The 12,818-nt window shown below is 34.3% G+C and overlaps 1 protein-coding gene across 1 annotated transcript in view; it reads left to right on the top strand.

Annotated features, from left to right (window-relative positions):
• LOC144438221 (sodium leak channel NALCN-like) overlaps window positions 1-12,818 on the top strand; it is a 29,383-nt gene that overhangs the window by 340 nt on the left and 16,225 nt on the right. The window contains exons 2-19 of the mRNA XM_078127262.1: window positions 920-1,219; window positions 2,308-2,391; window positions 2,818-2,957; window positions 3,484-3,612; window positions 3,790-3,935; window positions 4,987-5,129; window positions 5,742-5,846; window positions 6,469-6,693; window positions 6,943-7,110; window positions 7,689-7,748; window positions 8,102-8,233; window positions 8,771-8,905; window positions 9,423-9,571; window positions 9,854-9,916; window positions 10,245-10,448; window positions 10,827-10,931; window positions 11,397-11,534; window positions 11,954-12,076. Coding sequence (XP_077983388.1) covers window positions 926-1,219; window positions 2,308-2,391; window positions 2,818-2,957; window positions 3,484-3,612; window positions 3,790-3,935; window positions 4,987-5,129; window positions 5,742-5,846; window positions 6,469-6,693; window positions 6,943-7,110; window positions 7,689-7,748; window positions 8,102-8,233; window positions 8,771-8,905; window positions 9,423-9,571; window positions 9,854-9,916; window positions 10,245-10,448; window positions 10,827-10,931; window positions 11,397-11,534; window positions 11,954-12,076 — 2,543 coding nt within the window. The 5' untranslated portion in view covers window positions 920-925. The remainder of the gene's footprint in view (window positions 1-919; window positions 1,220-2,307; window positions 2,392-2,817; window positions 2,958-3,483; window positions 3,613-3,789; window positions 3,936-4,986; window positions 5,130-5,741; window positions 5,847-6,468; window positions 6,694-6,942; window positions 7,111-7,688; window positions 7,749-8,101; window positions 8,234-8,770; window positions 8,906-9,422; window positions 9,572-9,853; window positions 9,917-10,244; window positions 10,449-10,826; window positions 10,932-11,396; window positions 11,535-11,953; window positions 12,077-12,818) is intronic.

Consider the following 12,818-nt stretch of genomic DNA (forward strand, 5'->3'; position numbering starts at 1 on the left):
ATCTACGTTCAGGTGAGCTGTGATTGTTTTGCTGCGAAGAGCTGGAGGCCTACACAGGGTAGTTTACACTGTGTGGATGGTATAAATCATCATGTAAACGTTATACATTTTATTGGCGATATACCACATCAAGAAAGAATTCAATTGTAGACATTAGATGAAAGAATTTTGGCTGAAGAAATGTCCATTTTGATGTGTATATGATGGTTTGTTTTTGCTAGACAACGAACATCAGTTGATGACAGATATTAGACGACATTACTTTGGAAGTTGAGCAACAGCTGGTACATACATATGTCAGAATAATTGTTACTTTAATAGTTAAATAATTTAATAATTTGGACAACTTATATATATATATATATATATATATATATATATATATATATATATATATATATATATATATATATATATATATATATATATATATATATATATAACTCGGTGAGTATCAATCTGCTATAAGACAGTGCTCTATACTCTATATATATATATATATATATATATATATATATATATATATATATATATATATATATATATATATATATATATATATATATATATATATATATATATATATATATATATATATATATATATATATTCGAACACATAATAATTGCCAGAGGAATTACTAAAGGTTACAATGCACAGACAAAATATTAGTAAAATAAAGTAAAAATGTTTTTTTGAAAATGTTGCAATTAAGAAAGTAGTAATCATAATTTTATAATACTTAGTATAATATTTATGAACTCTGTTTTATGTTTAACAGTGATCATCAGATGACTAACAATAAATACAGATAAATTATGAAGATCACTGTTACTTGCACACACACAACCATATACATGAGAAATAATAACTGGAAGCCAAGCAGTTGGTGACAATATGTTGTGTTTTTTAATTCCAGGTGAAAATGTTGAAACACAAAAGAAAGCAGAGTGTGCATGCCGACATGTTGTTAGCAGACTATGGTGCTGATGAGAATATAAGTGATAGCGCCAAGATCCAGTGGGTCAATCAGCAGTGGGTACGTGGAACATTGAGGGCGCTAGCATTCATCAGCTTCATATCTGTCAGTTTGAATACACCTCGTACATTTGAAGTCACACCAGCTCTCAAGTATGTTACGTTTATCATCGATGTGGTTATAACGTTCCTGTTCACTGCTGAGATGATTGCCAAGATGCATGGGAGGGGTGTTATTAAGGTATGTAAAAGTTATAACAGTTCTTGAATAATAATGTTTATTAATCAATGAGTACTTTGGCCACTGGCCCACTGTACAGTCTCGAAAAAAGAGAAATCAAGATAACGTCTAAGGTCAAAGGTACAGCTAGTATATAATACAAAACATAATATGGGAGATTCAAAGAATATAATACGACAATTAAGAACATTTTTTGTTCTTATTCAACGTCTTGTAAATATAGTGTTCTTTTTTCAAAAGCATAAAATAAATATCTTGCACAGTTTCTTATAACAGTAGGATTTTGATTGTTCATAAACCTCAAAAATTTATAATCAGATAATGGTTTGTCTATATAGATTGCGGGAATATACTTTTCTCTGAGTTCTTCATAAAGAGGACAAATAAATATAAAGTGTTTCTCATCTTCAATGCTATCCAGGCACACTGGACATAACCTATCTTTGTGTTGGATCCCCAAATGTCTGCCCTTTTCAATCACATTCAGTTCTTGAATGTGACATTGGAAGGGCTGTCTGTCAGTTATGGCTGTATAGAGTGGGAGGAGCATAACCAAGTAAATAGAATGGCTGTCAATCAAAATATGCAGTGACGGTTAGAAGGGTTGTCACTAAGCAGATGGAATGGCTGCTGATCAAAGTACTGTATGTGCTATGTTAACTGTTAGAATAGGAGGGATGTCACCAACTACATGGAACAGCTATCAATCAAAACATGCCATGACAGTTAGAAGGGGTGTCACAAAGTAGATAGAATAGTTGTCAGTCAAAGCACTACACATATGTGTTAACTGTTTAGAATAGGAGGGATGTCACCAAGTACATGGAACAGCTGTCAATCAAAACATGCCATGACAGTTAGAAGACGTACATGTCACAAAGTAGATATTCATGATTTCCTTTAATGACCAGGTATCACTTGACATGTGATAACATTGCTATCCCTGGTTTGCGTACTACAATATCACCTTAATGTTATTAAAAAAATTCTTGTTATTTTTTCTGAAATATTCAAAATATATACACATGGTGGAAAGATAACTTGTCCTGATAAAGTTTTATAATTTTTGACATCTTGTTGTTTTCCAGGGTGAAGTACCATACTTAAAGGATGGTTGGTGTATATTTGATGCTGTCATGGTCTTTAGTTTGTGGATGTCAGTTATTTTACAGGTATAGTCATAACATTGAGGTTAGACTGTAAGGTATACCGATGATGGGGAACCCTCACATATCGGTCAACCTGTGAGGAGGCCAATGAGGGTGGAACGACGCGACATATCTTACAGTCTACATTGAGATCAAATTACTGAAATTCTGACACTGGGTGCTGTTCTGAACATTTAGCTACAATTCCCCAATATTTCTTTTTTGTTCTGTCCAAGAAAATACGAATGACCTATGGGGCCTTATCACTGTGACTTTCTGGTTGAAATGTGTCTAGAAATTTTCATTAGTAAGGATGAACCTAGAATTCATGAACATTCATTCTTGCAACTGAACTAAGCTGCTCAGTAAATAAATTACTAGCAATGCTTTTTACTATGCGACAAAAACTCAGCTTGTGTTCCTTTAATGTGTTTTTATATACCGTGTTAGGTGTGCCAAATGTCTGCTATGGTAGAGGATTACACACCATTATCTATACTGAGAGCACCTAGACCACTGATTATGATGAGAGGAATACGAGTCTATCTTAAAGTACAACTACCCAAAGCTAGAGTCAACTCTATTTTCAGGTTAGTGTTTTATACCACAAAATGTCAAATGATATGTTTCTGTGCATAAGATGTTTAGCTTAGTCTTCCATTCTAAGTTTATTACAGAACACAACAATTTATCAGTGACGAAGCCATCAGACGTATAAAGACATTGAGTATATCACTGTATGACTAAAAAATTTCATCTTTCCGAAAATTCAACAGTAAATGAGTATAAAAACAGGTTTTTTCGAGAAGTTTGATTCATATATTTTGACAATAGACAGTCAATCTTTTATTATACATATAGGCGATATTTCCATTGTCTCCTTAGACTGAGGAGCTCTATTGGGGTCAACTAACATTCACTTCATGTTATACATACACATTGCTATGTATGATGTTATGAACGTTTGAACATACATGGATTGCCAGCTAATTGCATGACCTCATTTCAGACAATTAACAGCACATTAGTGTTGGGGGCTATGTCTTTAAAATGTAGAAGACTTGTTTGAATAAAGATGTGTTGATAAGAGTTTTTTCTTAACTTTTCTTTGTACAGGCGTTCCAGTCAACAGGTTTGGAGTGTGACGATATTTCTTGTGTTTTTCCTGACGCTGTATGGCATACTAGGTGTACAGATGTTTGGCCCTCTAAACTACCACTGTGTTACCAATGACACAGAACAAGGGTGAGTAAGCAGCCAAGAAAACTCCTTACATATTAAACTGTTTGAAATGTTTATTTTTATCAGTTATGAGAAAATAAAGTCTAGGATTTTATGTTTATGACATTCTACAGTCATATAAAAGTGGAAATATAAATCCAAGCTATATTTGTGTAACATCCATTTTGTTTCCCCGTACAGGAAAGTGTCAATGAAGAATTTGGCAGTACCTGATACATATTGTTCATTGGATCCTGATGTTGGCTATCCATGTACAGAAAACATGAAATGTATGGATTTAGAACTTGGAAAGGAACATAAAGGATTTAATGGCTTTGATGAATTTGGTAGGTTTTTTTTGGTATTAATGGTCTCCTTACATGACTGTGTAATTTGAGGCTATCAGTCCATAGTATATAGTATATCATCCGAAATTAAAAGATGACGGGAAAGTAAGAATAACTGTCGAGAAAATATAGTAATATTACAATTCATTGTTGATTTGAATACATAGTTTTCATTGCACTGTATATAAAAGCTGCTAATCTTTGAAATGTGTCAATGTTATCAGAGAGAAATAAGTCATGAGTTTTTATTGTGTGGGAGGATCAAAGTAATAGGATTGTACACACAAGTGTTTCAAAAAAGAACAAACTACAGTATTATAGTATAATAAAAACACTTGAATTCATGAATTTGGTAGGTCTTATATGTCATCAATACGTAACTTTCATTTTAAATTTTATCCTTTGCCATTTGTCATAGTGATGTAACAATTTCACCATCACTTTGACAAAATCACAAACTTTACAGGCTGTATGTAACTTGTCCAGATTTTATGCAACCATGATTCAAGCATATCGTATGAGCAGCTAAGAGAGTTTGTATCACAAATTGAAGTTTGAGCATTGTAACTATGATTAAAGAAATGTGATACAGTATGAACGATTGGGACAGTTTGTGTATGTGTCTGTTTAATATTTGGATATGATGGGAATGACTTGAAATTTCAGCAAATTTATCAAAAGACTACTTCACATATTGGAATTCATTAGAATGAAATTTTGACCTTCGATCACTTCAATACTTGATACAGAAGTCTTACTTTATGTGGTTAAATTACAAGTCAAATATTTTCAGTTAGTTTAGAATAGCAACACTACTAACTGTTACTCTTACTTACATCGAAATAACGCTTTATGCAAAGAATGCTTCATTTTCTGTTTTTCTCCATATTTCATGTTCTCTCTGTCATCTTGACATGTGTGCTGTTGTCATTTCGCTGGCTTCTCAGCTCTTATCTGAAAACAATTGGTCTTGTCTGTCATTTTTACATGTGACTATTTTTGCTGGTTGCATCACGACACTGATCTGAAACCAACAAAAACACCACAATAGGTACCAGTGTCTTCACTGTCTATGAATGCGCCTCACAAGAAGGATGGGTATTTATGATGTACAAAGTCATGGATAGTTTCCCACCATGGAGAGGACATTTCTTCTTTGTCACCATGATCTTTTTCCTGGCATGGCTTGTCAAGGTAAGCTTAAACAACACGATGATATTAAATTGGCCTATTCTGTTATAAAAACCCAGTTCAGATTAGGGATGGAAATCTAGGCATGCAAAACAGTTTAATACAGTTTTCTGACAAAACTACAGAAAAAGTTGGTACAGAACAAAAGAATAATCCAATGTAATCCTTATGGCTCTGCTGATGAGATTGCACTAAGACAAGAGCCTGGGACTGAAATGCAGGCCTTTAAGATTCCATCCTATTGATTTATGATAACTGGGACTTAAATATTATAGATTTTATACATAGATTATTGAATATGTCTAATTAGGATTTAGATTGTGATGTGAACATTAGTTTTCTCGCTAAGCTGTAGAAATGCTTGGTTTCAACTAAAAGAATAAGTCTACAAATTCTTATGGCTCCACTAACAAGATAGCATTTGTACTAGAACATGGGATTCAAACATGGGCCTTTAAAGACCATATTTTCATGGTTTATTTATTTTGAAGTAGGTCTTAATTTTAGTAACAGACATAATCCTGTCTCTCATTTGGATATTGACAGTCAAAAAACCCCCCATATTTATTATGTATTATGTAGTATTTGCCAATCAGTTCTCTGTTTTAATTCTAGAATGTGTTTATTGCTGTCATTATTGAAGTCTTTGCTGAGATTCGTGTTCAGTTTCAACAAATGTGGACGAGTAGTGCCAAGACCGCCTCCACGCATGGATCACAGGTAAATTAAATGAGACATGATACTATAAAACTGGAAGATAATTGTATATTCTCAACATGGATCACAGGTTAATTAAACAAGACACATTACTATAAAACTGGAAGAAATAATATTATTTATTTGATAATATATTTTGTGATTGTATATTCTAAACATTTCATTTAAAATACTAAATAAAATTCTGAAATATGTAATTGCAGTAACTAAAACATTCTGAATCATGTTAAGAAACTGGTAGAACTCTCGTCATATTTATCATAAAATACTGCTACAATGTAATTTATTGGTTATTGAAAAATTTGAAAAACACCTCAGTCTTGAATTCGCTTCAAGATGAGTCGTATTTACTAACTGTCATCTGTGGCAAACCCAACCACGTCTGCAGTTGTGGTATATTTCACTTCCTATCTGCTATTATGCCATCTAGTAGCATTGAGTTAACAAGGCTAGGAGTTCTAGTCAAAAGCTGTCAATATTGCTTTGAAATACCTATTTCTAGTTGTGTGAATTTCCATGAGTAAGCCTACTTAGGTAAGAAACTATTTACAAATTTTATCCATACATTAACCCATCTAGTATGGACACTGTACCCTGACTGACACTAATGATGGTTCACTTACAGGTTCTGAATGATGATGGCACTGGTTGGAAACTTACGACAGTAGATGAGAATAAACCAGCTGGTCTAGCACCACACTGTTGTCAAATAATTCTGCAGTCCCGTATTTTCCACCTAGCTGTGCTTCTCCTGGTCTTTGCTGATGCCGTCATTGCTGCCACGTCATCCACTTTCACACACGATGTAGTCAAGCAGAGAGAGTACAAAGAGTTTCAATACATTGCACAGGTGAGTATTCACAAGGTCTTGGTATACAGTGCTGTGGCTCATAAAAAATGTAGTTTTGACTTTGACCCAGTGTTCCCATATCATTAGTGGTCTGTAAGGTACGCTGTGATGGGGTGATCTCACTTCTCATGAGGCCAGTGAGGGCGTAGCGACAAAACGTATCTAACAGTCTAGATTCCTTGTTGCCTTGATTGTATTTATCACGACAGAAAAATTCAGAATGATGACATTTTTCTGCATGTTACATAGGTTGTCTTCACACTGCTGTTTGATCTTGAAGTCGTGTTTAAGATTTGGTGTCTCGGTTTCCATGGTTACATCAGACGTTCCTTGCACAAATATGAACTGTTGCTGGCTGTAGGAACTAGCCTACATATCATACCCGGGCTATATCACACAGAACTCACATACTTTCAGGTAAGGAGTCTACCACACAGAACTGTAAGGACTCTATCTCATGGAACTCACATAGTTTCAGGTCAGCAAATTACATATTACAGTACACATAGGAGACTGTACAGTCTATTTTAGGTTGTCAACATATATTCATAATGAGGAAAACACAGGTTCCAATCTATTTTTACATGAGTAGGTCTGCTCAAGTACAACTTTGATTGTTTAATTTGATTGTAATAGTAATTTTAGGCAAGATATCTTAGATTCTCTCTCCTTTCTCTCTCTCTCTCTCTCTCTCTCTCTCTCTCTCTCTCTCTCTCTCTCTCTTTCTCGCTCTCTCTCTCTCTCTCTCTCTCGCTCTCTCTCTCTCTCTCTCTCTCTCTTTCTCGCTCTCTCTCTCTCTCTCTCTCTCTCTCTCTTGCTCTCTCTCTCTCTCTCTCTCTCTCTCTCTCTCTCTCTCCATACACAGACTCACATGCACACACATATCCACACAGACACAAACACAAACATATATTGTCACAGTGTCATATCCCCATACACACATACACGTAAGTCAATCTAATTAGCAAACTCATTGCCTTTTTGGTTTTTTGCAGGTTTTGAGATGTACTAGACTTATCAAGGGTTCTCCTACCTTGGAAGATTTTGTTTACAAGGTAAGTATCAACAACAACAACAACAACAACAACAACAACAACAACAACCAAACTGATGCCTCTGTCAACCCACCAGGTAACATGGGTAATGAGATAACCCACTGAGTAATGAGATAACCCACTGGGTAATGTGACAGCCCAACTGGATAATGAATTAACCCATCGGATGATGAAACAACCCATTGTGTAATGAGACAACCCAACTGACTATGTGATAGTCTGCCAGATAATGAGACAACCTTGTAATGGAACAACCCACCTGGTATTAAATAGACAACCCAGCAGATAATAATACATTCCACTAAATAAAGACACAACCCAGTAAAGTCTTTATTTGTCTTTTTTTCATTCAGGTATTTGGACCAGGTAAAAAATTAGGAATACTCATCTTCTTTACCATGAGTTCATTGATTGTGGTCTCTGTTATCAGTCTTCAGCTCTTCTGCTTTATCCCAAACCTGGCTTCATTCAAGACATTTCCAGCTGTAAGTGAATATCTTATATTTCAAACCAGAGCTACCAACTTCTCAAACAACATTCAGTGTTAAGTAGAAAATTTGATCAAGTTTCAAGTTTACTTATATGTTTTAATTTTTAATTTTGTTATTTTTGTAATTATTTTGTTATTTTGTTATTTTTTCAAATATTTTTTTAATTTTAATTTTGATTTTTTTAATTTTTTTTTAATTTATTCATTATTTTTGGGTTCCTTGACCCATGTTAAATATTTCTTCATTTACAGACTTTCATGTTGTGGTTTGGGAAGGTTTTGTAGAAGTTTAAGATAATTATTTATCAACCATAATGCTGTGTTGGGTTATCACTGTATTGTTTTGTTGTTTATACACCTGTATAGTTAGAATGCCATACTGTCATACTGAGGCAAAACGTTACGATTCTCAACTAAAATGTAATACCAGCAGTGAAGATATTATGTGTTATAAATTATACATAAATGTTTTGTTCTTTCGTGACATACCTATATCTGATAATTTTGTTTCATTTCTTCTCTCTCATCCTAGGCTTTCATGTCCATGTTTCAAATCTTGACTCAGAAAGGCTGGGTTGTGGTCATGTATGAGAGTATGTTTGCCACTGGAAGCTTTGCACCGATAGTTGCCATTTACTTTATCTCCTACCATCTCTTTGCCACTGTGGTAAATATCAGTCTTACATTTATTACTCATTAGTTATGTGTTATGTTATCTGTTTGTTGTTTGACACCCAACAACTCTCTCATATCAATGTCATTGTTCGGTTATCAGAAAAACAAAAGATTTTATCGTTTAACTACGAGGAGTGCTATTGTAAATATAAGTCTCGCATGAGATACTCATTTGTGTTTGTTGTTTTATTTGTCTGTTATTAATAACACCTTTCAACTCGGCCAATACATGCAATACGTCATAGTAAGTTATCAGAAAAACAAAAGATTGCATTATTTAGCCACTAGGAGTGCTGTTCAGAAGCAGGTTTTACACTGGAAGTGAGGGCTGTGAGTAATGTGACCCCCTTTATAAAATTGTCATTTTCAGTGTTTGACATCAACTTGCAATGACCCTCTTTGCCAGTCTTGCTATTTTTTTGAGGATGAAGTTTTCTTCAAGATCTCACAGAATTGTTGATTCATCTTGTGTATAAAATTTTGGCTATAATTTTGCTTCCAAAAAATAGATTGTTCTCAGCTTGTTTGTAGCTGTAATTCTGGATAACTTGGAATTGGACGAAGAAGTCAAGAGACTGAGACAGTTGAAAATCTCAGAGGATGTCATGGTAACAAAGGAAAAATTGCCGCTAAGATTACGAATCTTTGAGAAATTCCCGTAAGTTGACGTGGAACAAGAAAACTTTCAGAAAGATACGATGTTCAATAATATTGGTTGCTTTTAATTTTTTCACACAGTATGAAATTATGTGTGTGTGCAACATAAAATACGAACACCAAGTACAAGTGTACTAAATCTGTTTCTCACATTTTAAGGATCACTTTTACAATTTTGAAATTATATTTTATACTTTGTGTTGTACACCAAAACAAATCATCCCTATTTGATTTGTCTGACTATATACATTAATGAAGTTTTCACTTGATGTTTTTATTTCAGGGACCAGCCTCAGATGGTACGAATGTATAAACTACCATCAGACTTTTCAGTTCCTAAGATCAGGTACGTTGACTCTTATTGTGAAGAATGTTCCCTGGGGACCAAATTTTTCTGAAAAGCAAAGTTGTTAAAATCTCTCCAAACTTTGCCATATGAAAGTTTGTTCCTGGTCCTTTTGAAATAATAAATGAAATTTGGGGTTTCACAGTCTTGTTTTCAAGGAAATCGATAATATTTTATTTTCCCATAGGGTCGGTTCTTTTAGTATTCCACAGCAGTTTTATGAACGTTTATGAATTTTTCAATTTTTGTTGTTGTTGAAGTTTTGCAGGAATAGTTGTATGCTACACATTAATCAATTTTTCTAACTTCTTTTGTTGAAATATTGCAGGGATAGTTTTATGCGCCAATTTATCACCATGGATAGTAACGTTGAAAAATTGTTGAAAAGCAGCAACAAAGCAGCCACTGGAGGAATGACAGTGCAAATATACATACCTCCATGTCAAATGAAACTATTGACCTGGCACACAGCACTACCTCTGAGAAGTGCCAGTATGAACCAGAAGAAACAAGGTGTCACTGTTATCGTCAGGTAGCCATTTTGTTTTTGTATCATGAGTGCATTTTTTCATCACTGTCTACACACTATATGTTGATCCAAATTTTTATTTGAATGTATAATTTAAAAAACTTATGGTTTATTGCATGTTTGCCAGAATGTAACACCACAAAAAGATACAGACATGAACAGAATAGAAAAAGAAGTAATAAATTTTGACTTACACTCATTTGAAAAAGCAAATTAATGGAGACCACTTTCTGAGATGGATGTCCAAATTTGCATTCCTATTTATATATTATTCAACAGTTTTTGTCTCAGGGAATACCAGACAACTCAACTTTAAGATACATATCAATCAAACATATTAGAGTTGCCAGGAGTAATAAACTTTGTATTATTTGTAAACAGAGAGTCCAGCAACCAGCGTTTACTGACTATGGGAGATGCAAGTCAGTTTGTGAAAGAAGGACAAGGTCTGTTAGGTCCCATGGAGTATGGCAGTAGAGATCGTAGGTAAGTTATAGAATTGCAAGGTCTGTTAGGTTCCATGGATTATGGCAGTAGAGATTGTAGGTAAGTTATAGTAAGAAATGCTAACATGAATACAAAATGTATGTGACACTGTACCTTTACACCATACTGAGGACCAGTGACAAAGTCAAATTTATCGTCTAAAGTATGCAGTGGTAACGTTAACATTCCATAGAATTCCATTACTATGAAATTTGGATATAAAGTATCAAATTCAAGTTAAAGTTGTCATATGGAGGAGAATGGGGCATTTATTTTGGATTTTTAATTGATAAATCAACTCTGCCTATGTTTTTCTACTTGATAAAAAGAGAAAACGACATAATGTTTTTTTGTAACTCAATAGATTGCAAAAAAGACTAAATTGATGTGATAACTGTTTGTTGTTTTGCATACAATTACAAATTTGTGACAGTTACAATTACAATTTTTGCATTTATTTGTCAGAGCTCTCAGAGCTGGATCTGTAAGAGGAAGCAAAGCATTTGAAGCCATCAAAGAAAATGGAGATTCCCTTCCCAGTAAAAGTGTAGAGATTGATATCAAACATATACAAGAAAAGAAACAACAAGCTGAACAGAAAAGGTAAAACGTCTAGTTTCTATTTTGCTGAATCGAGAATTGGTATTTCTATCAAGTTGTAACCGACAGATGAAGGGAAAGTTATTGGTCTGTCATTTATGTATAAATATTTTTGCATCATGTCTTCTGATGCAATGACACAAAACATACTGAACATAATGTGAATTAAAGGCTTGGTTTTCAATCTCAGTCTCTTGCGGTAGTGTTATCTTATCAGTGGCGCCATGACTATTTCATCAGATCATTCCTTCGTTCTGGGCCAACTTTTTCTATAACTCATCTAGTCAGTTGTGTTATGTATCTAAATTTTGATCTTAATCCAACATGGGCCCTGGGGTCATATTAACTTTTACCAAATAACCGTATTCTTATGACACCAATACAAGTAATCACTGGTACATACATTGCGTCTTTCTGTCTAGAAATGCCCGTGAAGAAGAACTGAGAGAAAATCACCCATACTTTGATACACCGTTACTAGCCATGGGTCAACAGAATAGGCTGAGAAAGTTCTGTAAACTGATAGTGTATGCCAGATATAAGGCGTAAGTTTGGCTACATGCACTCAACCTGTAGATGTCTCCACAGTCGTGCATGATGTTGATGGTGGTAGAATCCATTCTGATCTCGGGGAGGTTGTAGTCTGTGCATGAAGTCATTGTTTTGTGTACCCATCCAGCACCCACCCACCCTACCCCAGCATGCCATATTGAAATGTGCCATATGTTGTACTTTCTAGTGAGTAATTCACTGTTAAAACTTGCGGGGTAGGTAGGTATCAAGTTTTTCTTGTATAAATAGTTATATTTAGTGTGCAGCATGTTGTGTTGTCCTAAAAATAGAATTACTACAAAATGTTAACAATTAATAAGACATTTATAGTTATATTTCCAGCTGGAAACTTATGACAAGCTGTTTTATGTGTGTAAAAAGTGAAGAACCTCAAATTGAAAATAATGGCAATTCTGAATATCTTGACTCATATTTCAAGCACTACAGAACAATGACGTAGATGTGTGTCGTTGACTCTGAGATGTAGAACAACCAGGGTGTAAATTCCATATTTTCTGTATGAATGCATACAACTTGGCCTGCACATGGTATTAATATATGGTGTAGGTAAATTTCCAGAGTGAGAAAAACACTAGTCAAATATTTCCCCAAACACCATGTAAACATTGTAATGTCTTACGTGTAATAACTAAATCGAGGAATGTATGTTACCTCGGTATATTATGTAGATTTGTAGTACGGTTGTTGATCGACATGTCACTATAATGTATGTGG

This window comes from Glandiceps talaboti, chromosome 7, assembly GCF_964340395.1.
Source record: "Glandiceps talaboti chromosome 7, keGlaTala1.1, whole genome shotgun sequence".
Taxonomy (NCBI): domain Eukaryota; kingdom Metazoa; phylum Hemichordata; class Enteropneusta; family Spengelidae; genus Glandiceps; species Glandiceps talaboti.